The sequence below is a fragment of the Epinephelus moara genome, chromosome 9, assembly GCF_006386435.1.
Source record: "Epinephelus moara isolate mb chromosome 9, YSFRI_EMoa_1.0, whole genome shotgun sequence".
Taxonomy (NCBI): Eukaryota; Metazoa; Chordata; class Actinopteri; order Perciformes; family Serranidae; genus Epinephelus; species Epinephelus moara.
Genome location: NC_065514.1, coordinates 5294689 through 5314295, shown reverse-complemented (window position 1 = coordinate 5314295; position 19607 = coordinate 5294689). Strand labels below are relative to the sequence as shown.

The 19607-nt window shown below is 42.7% G+C and overlaps 1 protein-coding gene across 1 annotated transcript in view; it reads right to left on the bottom strand.

Moving 5' to 3' along the window:
- The window catches only part of grk3 (G protein-coupled receptor kinase 3), a 101339-nt gene that overhangs the window by 77963 nt on the left and 3769 nt on the right, over positions 1-19607 (bottom strand). The window contains exon 2 of the mRNA XM_050052600.1: positions 2259-2335. Within this exon, the coding sequence (XP_049908557.1) occupies positions 2259-2335 (77 nt within the window). The remainder of the gene's footprint in view (positions 1-2258; positions 2336-19607) is intronic.

The window sequence follows — 19607 nt, the reverse complement described above, 5'->3', positions numbered from 1 at the left end:
AATGTGGACTGCAAAGCGAGAATGTCACGATGTAGATAACTGTTCACATATTGCAGACAAGATGAACATCAGAAGACATGAAATGTGGATTAAAAGTATCCAAAACATGAGCTGTTCCTGACTTAATTTGCACACTTTATTTTCACAAACTGCTTGATCTAAATACTGAAGGGAAGGTCTTGGTTCAGAACCAAAAACACAAGCCCCTAAAACTGGCAAGGAGCCAATAGTTAACAGAAAGCAAATTAACCAGACAACAGCAAGAGCTGGGTCCCATACCAGTACCTTGAATTCGATACAGATACCTCAACGATACAGAGACCAACTATGTTTCTATAAATGACGACGGCTCATTTCTCTACTAAATGTAAAATACTTTGTGTAAATAATCTGTCTTCCTGACATGATAGTTCATTATGTAAACTGTGAGGTGTATGAGATGTAAGATAATTGCAAATCCAACATGGAGGCAACATCAAAAGAAAATAATGTGCATGTTATCAAAACATCAATTTGGACTTAATATGAGATAGAAAACCAACCATGCACACATCTCTTCAACAATTCATGAACTACTTTATCCTAATGATGTGTTCACAACAAACGTGATGCAAACTTTCATGTCACGTTACCCACACAAGTTTAAACACTAGAGAGTTTTGTGTTGACTCGCTCATGAATTCACTGATTCGGTAAATTAACTTCTGCCGGTCCGTCCTAGGCAGCATATTGGTCGTTGAAGTTCAGAATTTTCAACTCTCATTAATAAGCATTTGACGCGAAATCATGCTACTTGCTTAATTCACGTCCATCGTGTTGCTCGGCGGGAATGCGTGTCTACTCGTGTCTTTACATTGACTTTACATGTAATTCACTCACACGGATTGTTTTCTTAGTGCCCAGTGCGAACGCAACATAAGAAAGCCTGAGGCCACATCCACACTACAACACTGAAACAAAAATAATCTCCGTACATGCGAGCCTTTTAGCAGCATTAAAGAAATAATCTCCGTCCATACTAACACGCCTGAAACAGCACATCACATGATCATTCACGTACAGTGGGCGGATGTAAACAGGAAGCAAATTATCTACTCAGCAGTTAGTTGCTTAGTTACAGAAAATACAGCGGAGATAAAGACCAGCGTCTCTGTTCCTCCCTGGACGGATCAGACCACAACAGGGTTGGCAGCATTCTCAAGGGTCTCCTTGATCATAAACGCCAGACTAGCATGGACACTAGGCTTGAACTCAACGATAGTTATGTGTTTTACATTCGTGTGCGTGTCAGTCAAGTGTCATACAGCCATACTAGGGATCACACGTTGAGACATTTCTGATGTTGCTTACAGGTGAAGGTGGGTCTCATTGTCTCTGCTTCCAAAGGCAATGGTGAATAAACAGCATGTCCCAAAATATAAGGCTTGACGAACTTCGTGGTGACATAATTTGTTTTTATGATAACCAGCCCTTTTGGCCTTCTGGCAAGCAATTTATGGCATTAATGCAAATTAGCTACAGCTGATATAATCTGTTCTTGTGCATCTGCAAAAAAACAGTCGGTATCAACTAAACACGAGAGGCTACCTGAATGAAATGACTCTACTGTCATGCTAGCAACTCTGTGAAGCTGTGCACTAAATGCCAAAATGCCAGAATGTGAACATTCAGACGTTAACAGGTTAGCATACACCTTGTTTACCATCTTGGTTCAGTGTGCATAGCTAATATTGAGTATCATAAATGTGTAAACCAAATTTCATGGCAACTCATCCGATAGTTTTTGAGATATTATTCAGAGGATCACCGAAGTTGTTTGGATTCATCCTCTGGGGAACGTACAAAAAACTGGTGCCAATCCATCTGATAGATGTTGAGATATTTCACTGGTTAAGTGACATTTATTGTTACATAATATTCAATATCTGGTTAAATAAAAGGTGAAATAAAACTCTGACCAGCTGGAGATGTGGCTATTAACTCCGAGGTGAAGCCAGTGAGCCTTGAGTTACTGTGTTGTCTCCGTATGAATTGAGAGCACGTCTTCAGCAGCTCACAGGAGTAATGTGCAATGGTTGTGTGAACGTGATCCCATTAAAATAAAACAGATTTCAACAATCGTTTATTTAATTGTGTGTGGATGAGCGATCTCCTCCCTCCTTGAGAGGAATGCCACTGAATACTGCTGATCCTATTAGGACGTTTGCAGCAGAGTGTTCTTTAATGTAATTTAAAAAAAAAAAAATGTTGAGACTCACCAATTTTCTGGTTGAAAATTTTGTCAAATGTCAGTTCGTCTCTCTCCTCGAGGTACTTCTGCATCACACTGCGAATGCTGTGAAGACAAGGAGAAGGGGATTAATATACACCATCATTAATGGACAATAATCTGATCCAGGACATCGTCAGTCCTGTCCTCCTCCACCTCCACCTCTCTTGTGCGATCCTGGCCTCAGTTTGGGACTCTCCCTGCCACCTGTCCCCAGACACAGTCAAACTGCGGGGAGGGAAGAGGGACACATGGGAGGCAGCGGGGGAACCTGGAGAGTTACATGCTACTCTGGGAACGGGTGTTAATGAGAATGAGAGCTGGGAGAATGAATCAATTAGCACCCCCTCCACGGGCCCATTAACACCACACCAACGCCCTGCGTACACCAGGGACAAGTGGCCAGGCTTTACCTACAAACACCTCCGCATGGCACACACTGGGCATGTGCGAGGAGAAGCCCTGGCTCCTTGTGAGGAGGTCATAATTTCTGCAGTGTTTACATTTTGATAGTGTTGGCTCCCATGGCGAGGTTCTGTTGTTTTCTGTTCCAGCAGCAGAAAAACAACACAATCATAAATAACCTTTTGTTTCCAGGATCAAGTCCAAAGAAAGTGTTAAAGACTGCAGAAGCTTTTCCTCAACAAAACGTGTGTGACTGCAGAGAGTGCTCATGCTGATTGGTGTGATTTTTGGATGATTTTCTGCTAGCTGACCTTGAGCCATACTGGGGAACACTTCTGCATAGGGCTGCGATGTATAAGGAAATTATGCACCATGAGATAACGTTGAACAGAGGGTTCCTACACATTTTAACCGACACATTTTCAAAACTTTTCCATAACGTTTCTGTTATATTTGACACATTTCAGTGACTTTATATACATACTTCCAATAGTTTAGTTTGCCACAAAGGATGCACCGATTGGTAGGCCGCACATTAGTAACAGTAGATGTTCGCCTTGTTGACTGGCATTGCTCTATCAGCAAATAAAACGACATTCACCACTGGCATTTGCCGATGTCTTGCTGTTGTGTCACATCAATTTTGCCCGAGCAAAAAGCAGAGCTTGATGGCTAACGGCATCCTGGGGATTAAAGAAAAAGTGTTTGGGATGAACAGAGATCTTCCCAGGAACACAACAAACTCACTACTGATGCATTGGGAAGGCACCCTATTGTTTCCCGATAACTCAAAAAATCCCAGAGGGCCCAGACCAGGCCCCAGGAACTGTGCCAGGCGCTGAAGCCAGTTTTCATAGTGGCCAAACAGTGGTACTGCAATTTCTGGTCTGTTGTGTGATGTCACTTGGCCCCAAAAGATTTTTTCTCATAGACTTTTATTGGGAAAAAGACATCTATATATCAGCGGATACATTTTTTTTAGCGCCACAATCCCCAACTCATTCCACTATCAAGATTTTATCCATTCAGTCCGATAACGTTCGGAAAGAGCCACAACATTAAATTATTTTGTTCCCATTTAAATTGGTGGAGTGCTAAACTGGAAGTCTCTAGTGCACCTGCTCTATGGGCCTAATGATGCAGAAGCAGTGCTGATAATCTGAGAAATTTAATACTGTGGCAATTTTGGCCTCATGCACCACTGAGCAACTTTCATAGGAATGAACGTAGCCCTGCCACCAATGCTGTATCCAGGTCTCTTAATACATCCATGGCCCAGACACACATGACTGACACCATATGTCAAAAGAACAAATTACATTTACGCTGTGTTAGCCAACAATAACACAATCAGTTGGATACTGCTTCTGCTAAAGAGCTCAATGGCTTCAAATATAATTTTACCTCATACAAAAGGTTTGTTTCAATCGCACGCCTGCTTGACTGTGGCCGTTTGTTTACTTTCCTCACTTTGATTTGTCTTCTTGTGCACTGAGCCAAACTGCTAATCAGAGAAAAGTCGTTCATCGACAGTGCCCAGTGTCCCCGGCACCGATTCAACACGCTGAATCGGCCGAAAAAAGCCATCAACGGCTGACTAGTGCCAACGGTGCCGAACACACAGCCAAAACTAGAGCAACAGACACTCACAGACGCCCAACACCGGCCAAAAGCCGACCGCAAGCTCAGTGTGTCAGGCCCCTGAGCATAATATCGCAGTCTTTCGCAATGTGTTTATTACACAAGTTTACACAGCGTTGACAATAAAAGATTTTGCAACCCTAGGAAGTATTAAAAATGTAGGAGGTGATGTGAACCCAAAGCGTCTGTATTTTCCCAAATAGCTCTTTAAATATTTACATTTATGTATTTATACAAAATGCACATAACTGTGCCATTACCCATGTGGCCATATATGAACTGTTATTGTTGCATGAACAGTTTTCTAGTGGCAGGTGAGCAAAACAACGTGTGACTGTTACTCCACAGCAGTGGAGCTAAATTTACCTTCTTCCTCCTTTGAAAGACAATGACGTTATTGTTGGTTATATATCTTCTTCATTTAATAAAAACATTGACGCACTGCAATATAGCTACACTGCAATGCAACTATAACTTAAAGCTAAAACTGGGACTACTTGCGACCTAAATATCATCACCAGGGACCCCAGCAGACCAGCAGTCCCAGTTTGTTATGTGCGGGCAACTTTTAATGGGAGAGTGGGAATGAGCAGTGGATGCAACATTTCAACTGCAGCTACAGGAACAAGAAGCTAGGAAGTAAACACTTCCCCTTTCAGAGAAGGCCTGTTTGTGTGCACCACTGAATCATTAGCAGCTGACTCTGGATTATTTGTATGAAACCACAACACTTTGGACGCAGCATTAAGACAGCTGCTTACATTTACTGTAAAAGACGTGTCATATATTTAGGTTTAAAAACACGTACGGGGGAGAAACGTTTCCGATTCGGCGTGTATGGTTGGTGAGGTTAATTTAGAGATCAGTGAACCTACAGACAGCCAGACGGCGTGCAGACAGCTGTGGCTCATGAAAACAAAGGTGCATAAAAAATAAATCATACAGCACATGGGTTTATTTTTTTTATAATGTCAGCTCAACCGTAAATGTTCTCATTTCAACACTATTCATATCTCGTCAGTATGTTCTGTCCAAGCGTTGAAAAACAACATTTTAAAACCTCAACAGCAACACGTCTTTTAAAAAAACAACATCCCAGTGACTCTCAATAACACACAAAGCTTTATAGCAAAGAGAACCTACATCAACATTAGCTTACGGGAGCAGATGACCGCAGCAGAGCAGGAAACAAAGAGGCTCCTGCTGTGACAATGACTGACACTATGACCGCTGGCAACACTGTGGTAAATAAGGCAGTACTATCTACAGAGGGACTGCCACGATGATGGTGGAAATATATCAGTGAAGGGCTCTTGTAAGTGTATGCATGACGCATAGATGTTAGTATTCATTTACAATTTAGAGAATTAGTAAAAGATGAAACAATAAAATCAAAGTGCACAGAGTAATGGCCGATTAAATATGCTCATGTGTCATCATTCAATCTTCACTCAGCCTCTTTTATACTGCCTGTTCAAACTGGGAACGTTGTGTTGTTATTCTGCCTCGCTTTGAGGCATAAAAGGCATGACTGTAGAATGGGGGACAGAGATATCTCGCCTCAAACTGGCAGCGGACGAAGTGACAGGGCGGAATTGACGTCCGTGAAAATGGGACAGCCACGCATGTGACGTTTGATGACATGTTATGTGTGCAACCCACTGCCGGGAGACTTAAAAAGCAGCTAGAAACAGTTAGCAGCTAACTCAAAGATGAGAAAGCAACCGAAAATGTCCCCTCCAAGCACAGGACGAGATCAGCCGCCATATATCAGGGACAGTACATGACTCTTAATGACATGTTGTGCAACTGTTATTGTTTAGAAAGTGCTGCACAAGGTTGACGCTGTTGTGTTAAAGGGGTATTTCACCAATGGAAAGATGGCCTTTTAATAAAACTAAGACGTCTATGCAGTAGAAAGACACAAATACTTGTATAGTATAGTATCTTATCGTATCATATTGTATCGTGTCCGCAGTGGAGACATGGGTGGCAGGCAATATGAAAATGCACAGCCTGTGGTTCCCGCAGCAGCCAGAGAGCCAGCGATAGTTTCTTCGGCAGGCGAGGAGGGATATCGAGACACTAGTTAGGTGGAGGAGGTTTACCACGGTTCATTTACACATACTACCCACATTGTTTTGACACAAAGCTGGTTGAAAATCGGCAAAGTACCACTTTTAAACGTCACGCCCGCCACGCCTCTTTTGCGTCCTTGATGTCAGCATGCTATGTAAAATACAGAGGCGGTGTAAAGACAGGACTTTTTAGCGGCAATATAGCGTGATCTCTGCGTAAAAAGGGCTTCAGATGCAGAGGCACTATTACTAATAAACTATCGTGTGCGTGTGTGGTTTTAAAGGAGCAGAAAACAAAAGACATCAACCTTAAGTGGAACTAACAACTCTCTACAATCACAGGAAAAAACGGTGCTCAACTGATATTAAAAACTACAAAGAAAAACGGGAATGCTTCTTGATAGGCTACTCATATCGGGTAGATAAAGGCTCCCACAAGATATCAACTTGCTGGAAAATATGCTGCATAAACATCTCGTAAACTTAGACATTAAGTAAAAAATTGGCAGGAGAAACTACTTATCTTTATTATTCACAAATAAAACTTACACGGGGACATGGATGCACATTAACTGAGGGAATCAATTGAAGGTTTACTCATTAGAAAACTACTGTTTACCATTCTACAAGCAAAAGCCCACTGTCCATACTTCCTTATGTTCTTTGAGCTTAAGCACACTCTGATATGGGCAACATCCCCTAACTAGATATAAAAATAGAAATAAACTCTGGGCACTGTGCAGAGCTCCATTTCATTGTTCCTGACCGCCACAGATGGTGTAAATCCAGGTGTTACATACCATCAATTCACAGAACAGTGGTTACAAACCTGACTCTCATTTAAAGTGATCATTTGAAAAGAGATTGAGAGCGCTCAGTGAGAGTGAAACACGAGCCGTAACATAAGACGACAGCTGTATCAACTTAAAAACTGATGGGCAACTAAAAAAACACGGCTGAACTTTAGTCCTGTGTGGACAGGAGGTAAACATGAGGACACCAGAGCAACATAGCGGCAAATTTGTGAGTCAGGTGGGAGTGTCAGTGAGGTCAGGAGACAAAAAGGCATGCTGAAGTATCCTTGAGCAAGACGCGAGGAGTTCTGTGCTTGTGACCCGACACGAGTACCCGCTATACGTTTCCTGCATAGTTGGATACAGATGAGGTCCATGAGAGCATGCACTGCACCTTCCTTTTGGCTGTCGTTACATAACTCTGCCTCCATTACATCTGCTTCAGCATGGACCAGCTGTTAGCACAGTTAGATGGGAGCGCGCTCACCTCGCCAACAACACAACCACGATTACAATCAGCCAAAAGCTCCAGCGCTACTGTTCCGAGGTGACCTTTTTTTAAACCCCCAAAAGCTACTGCTGTGATGACAAAGCAGCGCACTGATGGTGGGACACCCTTCCAATGTCATCTGACCTAATTACATGTCTTTTTAAATACCTGAATCTGTCTGAAACGGTTCATTTATTTCATTAACACAGCTGCTCAGTCTACATTCAAACACATGTTCAGACATTAAAAATTTTGAATTTAGGCCTGGACTAAAGTAAAGTGATGATTTGTGAAGTAAGTACACGAACCTAAGTGCAATTTGAGGTTCTTATACTTTATGAAAGTACTTCCATTTTCTGCTACTTTATACTTAAAAATAAATCGTACTGTATGATGAGTTACTTTACAGATTCAGATTAAAAATACAAATACAGTCGACTAATTCATTGTTACGTGTTCTTATAGGTCATGATGAGACTTAATTGATCCCTGAGGGGAATTTCACAAGCCACCCAGCAGTATATACAGTAATTAAAATGAGCTCCACTGTGACCAACTGCAACATTAGTTTACTGTGGTTTTGCTACCACTACATGGCACATAAAAGCATCCACAAACGAGGACAACAGGTCTACATTAAGCAGAATGAAGAATGAGGTGCAGCAAACCCAAAATGTGATGTCCACATATGAGGATGCAGGGTCACAGGAAGTTCAAGTGGTGAACATGTCAATGCATCAGTCAACAAAATCCAATAATATAATATATAATGAGTACTTTTTTTGTTACTTCAAGCATATTTTGATATTTCTACTCAAGTCTGTACGTCTAACAGAGTATTTTTACACTGTGGTGTTGCTACTTTTACTTAAGTAAATTGCACCAAACTACATCCGCCAGCAGTATCACCGCGCAAAAGGAAGCTAGCAACTACTGTTAGCTCGTCTAACACCACTGAGCTAGCTAACGTTACAGCTCAGCCAACAAGGACGCTGTTAATGTTTATATCTTGTGCTGTCAAGATACCCGATACCCCTGTGTATACCCTCCAATACACTACTGCTGGGTTGAAGCAATCAGTGCCAAATTTTGGTAACTAAAGACCCTGACACACCAAGCAGACGGTCAGCCGTCGACCAAAGTCGGGCCGTCAGTGAGCGTCTGTCGGCCTAGTTTTTGCGGTGTGTCTCACACCATCGGAACTTCGGCGTCGGTGGCTTTTCGGCCGATTGAGCATGTTAAATTGGCAGCAGAGCTTGTCGGTGAGAGAGATCACTCTGATTGGCTGTTCAGGTTTTATTTTCTGGCCCCTGTAGCGAATGAATCTGCCTGTAGTGAAACCGGGGCTAACTGGTGCTTCCTCCTCAGGCTCCACTTCACTCAGCTGCCCGACAGACCCGCTGCTTCTTCCCACTTTAACCTGAATCACAAACCGGAGCTAGCTGGGAACGGCTAGCGGAGCGTTAGCCGCAGCATGACCGGAGGGAAGCACAGACAGTTAGCCTCCGCTAGCTTCCCAGCTAGCCCCGGCTCTCCGTTAGAATCCAAACGGAGCACCGAGCCCTGGTTTGTTATTCAGGTTAAAGTGGGAAGAAGCAGCGGGTTTATTGGGCAGCTGAGTGAAGTGGAGCCTGTGGAGGAAACACTGGGACCACCTGGATGTAATAGGCTGTGGAGGTGCTGCGGGGCTCGGCTGCACAGATAGGAAACCCCTCGGCTCTCAGGATGTACCCCTCTCTCTCTCTCATGCAGGCGCAGAACGTACGTGCCACTTGCAACTGACACAGGGCGACGTGAGGCGACGTAGACGACTTAACAGTTGGCTTTTGTCGTTGATGTCGGTTTGGTGTGTCCGCACCTTTAGAGTGCACCTAGGTGAGATCGCCAGCTTCAGAATGGAGCCGCAACATGCCCCGAAACCAGCCCTGGAGCTCCATCAGCTTCCCAGCAAGCCAAAACTATCACTACAGCGCTGATAGTTTCGGTCTTTCTGGTCTGTTTCCTTTTCTATTTGTTTTAAGCCAAGTATCACTGCTGTTTGTGACTGTGTTTTAAAATGATGTATTGGCTGCTTTGCTATCTAGTTGGTACCGTCATCAGTTGAACTGCGAACGGTACCTAACCCTAGAACTGTTCCTTTCACAATGCTGAGCTCCAGGTGGGTGGAGAAGGTTTCAAAACCCACATATAGATTTTTATGTGTGTGAACCACACAGCTGAGATCTCTTGAGTACGGGTCAGAGTGCATGTAGTGTGACAGATTCTCGTTTCTCTCATGTTTTGCATCTTTCTTTCACAATTAAAAGTTTCCAGCATCACAGCAGCAGTGAGTGGCTCTCATTAGCTGCTGATCTCCACACCGACACTGTAACAACATTGTCTTAGTGACTATTTAACGCTGCAGGAAGTATGCAGAAGTGTAAATATTTAACATATTAACAGGATGTCACTGTCATTTCTACAGCTGGGTCTGTGGGCATGTAATTGAACTGTGTTGATAACAAACCACACAGTGCCAAGGCTGTGACCTGTTCAAATTCATTTCAGTCTGATCTTTAATCTTTACTTTATAGACTTCCAACCTCTGTGTATTTCTCACAGTGACCGAAACAATAAGCGGCGCTATATCAACACAAACATGACCTGAGCACTTGTGTGAGCTTATTCAAGCCTCTAGACATGCAATTACTCTCTTTACCTGGAAAACTTGTTAAACTCTGAAACCTGTTTTTCCAGCTACTGCTTGGAGTCTGACTGCAACAACTGTTGGGTTCGGGGGTGTGAATGGAGCCGCCTAAGACAAATTGGGCAATTTTCACACAGGCCATCACTTCCTATTAACTCACTGAGGCACTAAAATGATTTGGGATTGGTTTCAGTTTTGAAACCTTTATATAAAATCTGATGCACTCCAATGTTTTGTCCTCAAGAGCTAAAAAACAAAAGAAAAATATGGCAGTGTTGGCTGAAAACAGCAGTCGTGGTAGCAATGTTAGTTTGTGGATGTAGCACCTCGTGTGATTTTAACACAATGGCACTGTCCGCATTTATCCTCCAGCTGAACTTTATAATGCAATTATAAAAATAATCACTGGCTGTCCTAATTCACTGCCTCGACAGAAACCTCAAAAAGAAATGCTTATCTGAGAAAACCTCCAAAGTGCAACACTTGTTTGAGATGTCTGCTCTGAAACAGGTTATATACATTCGGTCACAGTTTTCTTGGCTAATTCCCATTTCCAATTTTGTTCTTCAAAGTCTGACCTGCCAATTCCAATTTTGGCCAATTTTCTTTCTTCAAATTGACAGCATACACAAACATTTTTGTAACTTTTCTTTACAGCCACTAGAAAATAATAAAGATGAGTGTCTCATTAAGGGTCCACAAAAATCTGAGTGACAATAAATGTTTGTAATAATAGAAAACCTGGTTGAGAAACCGCTCTTTTGGCTGCTCAGTCCTCAGGATTGTTGGGGTGTGATCACATCAGGCTTGACTTGCTCTTTCATTTTTCTTTCAAACACTAGCGTCGAGGCGTTTTCCTGCCACAGAGTAAACTACCAAATCTATCAAATGGACCCTACTTGGTTAGAAAGCTAACCAGCAGTGGTGGGACCAAGTCACTGTTTTGCAAGTCACAAGTAAGCCTTGCGTCTTTGCACTCAAGTCCCAAGTGAAGACGGGCAAGTCCAGAGTGCAAGTGAAGTCAAGAATCACTGGTGTTAAGGGCCAAGTCGGGTTGAAAGTCTTTTTTGATTTTGTCGAGTTGAATCTGAAGAAAATTTGTGACTCTTATCCATACCTTTGCTGACTAGACTAACAGATAACCAAGTTCAACCACCCAAATCTGGGTTTTTACTAGGGCTGACCTTCGACTCCATATTAGGACATTCGAAGTTTCGGAGCTCAGAACAAATATAATTCGAAGCATTCGACGACGACGGTCCGTGCGGACTAAAAGCGGACGTCCGCAAGCCCTGTGCGCGCAAAGCTCAGATTTTACGACCGCGCGGACTCCGCTCCGTGCACCAGTGTCACTCAAAAGACTGCTCGGCATGTATTTTTCACATTGCCATGACAGAAACGTGCATGAATTGGGGGTAATGTAGTGTTTCACGGACATTTTTACAGGAAACTACAACGCGGAAGTGCGCTCAACTATGGAAGCCCGAATGACTGTGGACATTCCTCGCGGAGTCCGCTCCGCTTATAGTGCGCCTGAGTCTGTGAGCACCTTAAATTAAAACCCTCGGTGCACACTGCAGCACAATCAAACAGATGCGCAACTCAGAGCATCAGAAGTGTCTCTGACACCAGACTCAGAGTGGCTCTGAGTGCTCTGAGTGCGCTCGTGGCTCATTGACGGGGTTAGTGTTGCGTTTAAGGCCTCCCCCCCAAAAAAACATGAAAAAAAGCGGCCGAAGCTTCGAATTTTTTTTTTTCCACAATCGAATCCCGTGCCATCGAACGAAGCTTCGAATTTTTTGGGTCAGCCCTAGTTTTTACTCAACTATACCTCCTGCAATATGGCGCTAATCGCTTTAGCATTTAACAACTGCTTATACAGAAAGGATTAGCATTAGCTAATTGACTACTCGGCTAACTACCAGACTCGGGCAGACCACTTTTGTTTGTGTTTTTTTAGTTACACCTCCCAGACTAAGAAGCTATGTGTTTTAGCATCTTCTGTCCACTTCAATAAAATGGTTAGCGTTAGCTTTGCTATGCTACACTTATGAACTCCATGATTAATACAGATTTGGGTGGTGTACCCCAGTCTGCTACTTAGCTTGACACATTAGATTTCAAACCATGTGCAGCATGCATGGTATTAAATTACAACTTCTTCCACGATGGTCCGAATAAGACGCTAAATATGTCGCTATTTGCTTTTTAGAAATAGTCACTAAAAAGGGTCCAATAAGTTGCTAATGAAGGGGTATGACGAAGCTTCATATCGGACGACGTGGGAAGGAGAACGTGAACCACCGTGTGATACGTCTAGGTAAATTTGATCAACACAGGATCAGCTGAGACTGACTGGGGGCGTTCACTGCTCAAGGCTGATAAAGCTGAAAATCAGCCAGTTACGGTCACTAGCCGATCGATCATTGCATCTGTAATACAGTATATTATAGATATATTTACAGAAGGACTCAAAAGTTGCCACCACTGTGCTAATCTGATGTCCTTTTCCAACAAAGCATGTGTAGCTGATCTGAGGATGAGCTAAACTCCTGATAACCTCAACACTGCTTTCCATTTCCTAATCAGCAATCATAATAATTGTTGCAAGTTCTGCAAAAATCATCAGAAACAAGCCTCTGAAATACTGACAAATCAGCTGAGACAGAAGACACCAAGCATGTACAGGAGGTGACAGACAACAGTGATGACTCAAGTGTGAGTGTGCTCTTTGGAAAATGATATTTGTTCCGTTGCTTTGAGTGTTTGAGGCTGAATTGTCTTGAAGGAGTCAAATGGGCCCATTGGTGCTTTTCCAATGACTCACCGCTACATCCAGGAGTCCTGTGAAAACTCAACACCCCATGAGCACCACAAAATGATATTAAAATGTTACGAGAATTGAAACGGCACTAATTTTGTTTTCAATTACACTGAGGAGATTACAATTGTAAATCATGTGGATGAAAAACAGGGTGCTCACAAGTTGTTTTTACCAGGACTCAACTGAAACACACTTTAAACTTCATCATTACCCAGAAAACCAGAAAAATGTATCCTCTATGTATGCCATGGTGTTTTTTACTTATGGAAATAATACTTCTGGTAAGTCACGTCCGACAATTAAGTGATCAGATATCATCTAAATGGATGCTGTCGACAGCTCTCCACTTCGGCTCCGAACACAACAGATAATGCTAGCTAATGTTATAGTTTTCCAGATATCCTGATTATGGCGTTGTTAAAGCAATGTAAAGTGCTTAAAAGTATATCTAAGGGTTGCGACTGTTGTTTATCATCTGCAAGCGCTCTGCTATCAAGCCAGAGAAAACAGGGTTGGAAACTGAACTAATCGCAGCAAAAAAGGCACAATCTTTTTGCTAACTTTCAAAACTTAAATGATAAAGAATGGTGTTTTTCTCTGAGCCTTGGCCAAGCGTACTAACACCAGCTTACAGTGCATGTTCACCAGGTAATAGCCAACAGTTTCATGGTTAGTCTGACTAACTTAAGGCTAACGTTTCTGCCTGATAGGGCTGTTACGAGTTTGTGTATTCCTACCGAACAGTCACAATACGGGGGTCACTGTCCGGTGCACGCAGCTGCATGCATGTAGACTGCTGCACGTAATATGGAACCAAAGTTCACAAGTGCAAGCTTCACCCACAAACTTTTAGCTGTATACTATTAGCAACATTTGCTGAGATTAGTACAACAAGTGGATTGGTGTGCAAGTCACACACTCAGTACGTTTACATGCAGCTTGAGAAAATCGAATTATTGGCTTAGTCCGACTGAAACCGGACTATCCGTAGCTCGACTAACACACCTAGATAATTCAATTGAAAATCGAACTATTGCTGCATGTACCCGACTGGAGTTGAACTTGGCGTTCTGCGCATGCACCACTAGCAGCAGTGCAGTAACTCCCGGAAAAACAAACAAACACCATGGCGACCGAGACGCAGAAGACGCACCTCTGGACAGACGAGGAAACTAGACTCATGCTCTGACAGCTAAAAGGAAACATTCTGAAGTTTATGGATGGTAGGAAAATACGAAATGCGGATTTATTTTAAAAATTTTAGGAACAAGAACCGGGACTAGTTCAATATGCACTATGTTAAAAAGGACACAGCGTCACCTATCGAGGCGGAGTCAGACGTACTTGGTCAGAAATTCGATTTTCTCTTCTGCATGTACTCAGACGAGACGAGAAGTCCAAGTTGACGGATTAGCCGAGCTATGAGCTTATCGACAACTGCGTGCATGTAAACATACTGACTATGGTGAGCACAAATAAACGGGGGAGCTAGAAGAACGACCTGCAGGTTCACGGTCAGCAACAACAGCAATAGAGACAGAGTTGTGCTTTAGACAAGGACGGTGTGTCGGCGTTGCTCTGGCTCCACCGTTGTAGGTCAGTCAATAGAAGTCGCTGTTAATTCCAAGGTTGGAAATTGACTTTTTTGTCCACCTGCCACTGTGGCTGGTGGATTCCAAAATCTACTAGTCACTGAAGAGATCACTATTGCAGTGCTGTCTGTACAAAAATAAGAGAAGTAATGTATCCTTATGCATTTGGGGTTTTTCCCGCTGCATTAATGATGCATGATATGAACCAAGCTGTGACTCCTGTGCACCGTCAAAGACCTACTGACCACGGCTGATACATCTAAAGATGAGAAACCAGCTTACAGTATTGATCCTGCTCTTGATTTTAAGGTAGCAACTGTCAGGACGCTTTATGCTTTAAGGTGGTGAGATCTTGGCTCCGCCTGAGTCTCTGTTTTCACCCGTGTCTCCACCTCCTGGATAACTTCGTCATGTCACGACTCTCTATATGGATTTCTCGATAACGGCGCGTCGTCCGATGGCCCTCCCCCACGCCTCTCATCTCAACTGCCTCCAGTGTTGCTGTCAAAATCTCACCTCTCTGCCAGAGGACACAGCCTTGGCCCGCCGAGAATGTGGCAGCACCACGCTATCTCCAAAGTGAAACATTTAACTGCCCCCCACAAGCATGCAGCTGAAAGCTTCACACATGCACAACTGCTAAAACCATGCATGCATCGTAAAAGTCTGTCAGTTCAATCCAAAATCTTTATCAAAAACTGTTCCTACAGATCCACACACCCCCTTTCCCCTCTCACTCCTCTCCTGTATTAGCCACATTATTCTCATATCTTTTACACTCCAAATTAAAGTAAATCATCTGAAGCACACGGGCGTGATAACGTTATGTGTGATAAGGCTGCACAGGAAAAAAAATAAAACATAATGCGACCATTTCATCTAGTTAGATTGGACACATTACTGTGATAATAATGACCTAACTGACATGTTTTAAGTAAATTTTCATATTACATGAGTCTTGCTTTGCAGGCTGATTTACTCAGTGTAATAGTGCTTTTACAAGTCCATTAGCTGAGGCTTTTATCTCTGCAGCTCCTGTGTAATAGTGGGCAATAAATAACAAAGCTCATATCTAACATAAAATCACTTCACAAACCACATTCACAAAGGCAGCGTGCTCGGGTGTGTTCACATAGAAACTCCTTTGCATGATGCGGTTTAGAAGGACTGTGTGTGCACTGTGCAGGTATTAATTTCAGCTCAACGCTACCTCCTATTTTGTGCTTGATCATGTGCTAATCATCACACAGCCCGCTGTTGTCTTTGGTGTTGTCAACACCTCGCTGGCACATGGCTACCAATCCTTGGATTAACTTCAAGCGTCAGTGTTTCACAACCTGGATTGTTGACTGAGCATCTAATGAGGGGCGGCAATCTCAATTAGCATGGCCTGAAGTTTTACTGGGGAACAAGATGATGACACACAGCCTGAATCTGCTGTCACCTGGGTCTTCGTTTCATTTTTAGAAGCACCTCGACAGCAGAATTTAATACAGATTCATAGATTTAATAAACATAGCTTTTTGAGTGGCTACTGTTAATCCTATCAAGTAGAGCTCTTCAGTTTGTATGTTTGGCTGGTGACATTCATACTGGCAATATATGATTAAAATTAGGGACGTGAACTCTTACTCCGCTGCCAAATCGCCTGGTACTGGTGGGAGACAAAACTCGTGCAAACATAGTGGCTCCTTCCCTAACCTTCGGTCCTCACTGGTTAGTTAACCTTGCTCTGCACCAGCACCAGCCAGGTTGGGTGGAAGCTAGCTAGCAGCGCCATTCATTCGGTTACCACTTGTAACGCCGTCTCAACCTTGCAGTGCTGCTGTGGAAACATTGTGCCCACCCTCTGGTGTAATCCCATGTTGCCCTGGTGAGTAAGCGGCTAAATTTTGAGCTGCAAACCCCCTTTAGAATTGTTACCTACTGCTAGCTCTGTTAGCAGTGTAAGCTAAGGGGGGTTTGCCGCTAAAATGGAGCTGCTTACCTAACAGGGCTGCCTGGGGGGAGACTGAGGATTTCCGCAGCAGAGTCATTCTGCCGCTGGGATGGTGTTACCAGCGGTGATCACGAATGAGTGCCGCCACTAGCTAGCTCCCACCTGGCCCGGCTGGTGCCAAGGCTAATGTTGGCTAACCAGTTAAGACCGAGAGGTGGGCTGTGGGCACTGTTTCCACATGTTAACACAGCTGGCTGTCTGTCTGTCAAAAGGTAACATTAAATGAAATAAAAGGAAAGCATTTACATCACAAAACAATAAAATTTCACCACCTCTAAATGGATAGCACCTCGAAAGCAATGCTAAAGCTCACTGAGGAGAGGACTAAAAGGAAAAGCCTCTTGTATTTCATCTCATTTTGCTTTTTTTTTCCCTTAAAAATTCATCTTTTGATTAAATTAAGCAAAGCTGACATCCCTAGTTAAAATATCAGCTGCCTTTGAAAGAGCCTGTGTCAACTGTTGAAGGCTTTCAATGAGGCTACAAAAGGTTTTAGGTTGGAGGTATCTGAGTTACAAGCCATTACATTTCACATGCACATCCTGAAGTCGGAGTACGGTGGAAGGTTTTCTTTTGATCATTTTGCTAAAGTGATGGGTTGGTTTGAACATTAACATATCTGAACCTGTTCACCCTGCTCACAGGTCCTTGTCCGCCAATATGTCAGACTGCAACACCGAGGACTTCTCCTCTCATTAAACAGACAAATTCTCCTGCACTTCAGGGAGATATTTTTCTTTACAACCTGTGCCTTGGCGATCATTTCCATCAGTATGACAACATTATTCTCAACAACTTCAATTATGCAGTCTGGGGGTATGGCAATATTACTGAAATGGAGTCCAGGAAAGGCAAGGAACATTTGCAATCAACTGATTTAACAAAAGTTTACCCAGCCTGTCAATATCCAAATCATTTTTCAGACTTCTCAGTTTCGATTTTCAGCCGACCTGTCATGGCAATCTCAACCGTTTATCTAATATGTGCCGTGTTTAATAAAACAAATTCTGATGGCGAAAACACCAACACTCGTTCACAGATATATTGATGCTAAACCATCTCACCACATCCCTGCATGCTGTAGTCTGTTTACATTTGTCCGTTGCTAAGCACTACGTCACGTTTCGTTGCTCTGATTGGTTGTACGTCTTTTTAATTGTATCCAGAGGCAATATGGTGTATGACTGTTGATAACACCCCTTGGAAAATGAAAATGAACCAAGAGGCTCCGAACTACCTTGCGTCTGCAAATTGGTCTTTCAATGTTGGACTTAACACTTAAAGTAAAAATGTATTACACTACACTAAATGGTAAATTACCTATATTGGTTCCATATTAAAACTTTGTAAAAGCATCTTCAAGGAATATTCCTCCAAAAACCTGTGTATATGTTAATATGCATTAGAGTTGTATCGATACTGATACCAGTATCGGAAATGTCTCCGATACTGCCTAAAATGCGGTATCGGCGAGTACAGCCTATGACCAATCCGATACCACGTAATGCCTCTCGTCATTACGCATACGCACACTACAGGCAAATGAAACAGAAACGGAGCAGAGTTTAAAAAGCATTCTACTGTAGCCTTTAAAATGTCTTTTTTACCAAATTGTTTGGCTGCACTTTAACCTGTGTCTTGATCTGTGTCAACATTGGATAATAATAATAAAAAAAGTTTTATGGCATTCATTCTACTATTATGTATTTATTTATTAATATTTTACATAGAGTTTTAGGAGATGAGACGTACAACAATTCATATCCCATCCATTTTTATTTACGCGCTGGTATCAGATCGGTACTCGGTATCGGCAGATACCTAAGGTTCAGGGATCTGAATCAGTATCACGAAGGATACAGTGGTATCATTACATCTCTAATATGCATGATGCCAGGCAGGCTTGAAAGATGTCAAAGTTTGTAGCTTGCTTCATTCAGGTAATGGCAGTTGTAGTCACAGCAGTTTAAATTAAAACCAAGAGTGACCTATTTTCACACCACAATAAAACTGTCTCAGATATAGGAGCTTTTAAAACCCCACTTTTGCAGCATATTATATATTATGGCTGCACAATTAATCCAAATCATATCAAAATCACAATTTGGCCAAATGCAATATCCAAAAGTCAAATATGTCACCATCATTACAAATGATGTACTGTGGTGCTACAGTAATACCCCAAACTCCATGTAAGGGAACATGCGTGTTGGATACAGATCCACCAACATGACCGCTCCCACCAAAATCGCAACTATTACATATACAAAACACGACTAAATACAAGATTTCTTTTGACGTCAGCACGGTTACCTCTTTGCATCTGTCACGTGCAACAATTGCAACCAAGTGCGAAGGTGCTGCAAGCTACAAACTTTCTAGAGCAAAGTTTCAAGCCTGAAAAAGGTGTGGGATGTTCAACACATTGTTTTCTAGTTGCGTATTCCTTTCAGAAACTAAAACGGCCCACCAGTGGCCATGCTAGTCCTCCTTGAGAGCAGATTCATGTGAACCAACAGACCAGGCGCCAGAGCCCATGTTTCAAAACTCAGTCTGTCACTAGAAGGCTGAAAAGATATCCTTCTAGAATTTGTTGGCCTCTTTTTCCAACCTGTCAGAATTAGCGTGTCTCTACGCTGAAGGCAGAGCAGTGGTCGTATTTACTACAGGGGTCAGGAACCTGAGGACATCTAACGCCAATTTTTGACTTGACAACAATTAAATGTGACTGAAACCTCCACTGTAATGGATTGCCGGTCTCAAGCACACTTCACGTTTCTGCAGGATCGTTTTAAAACTATAGTGACACAAACTGAAACCAACAACCGC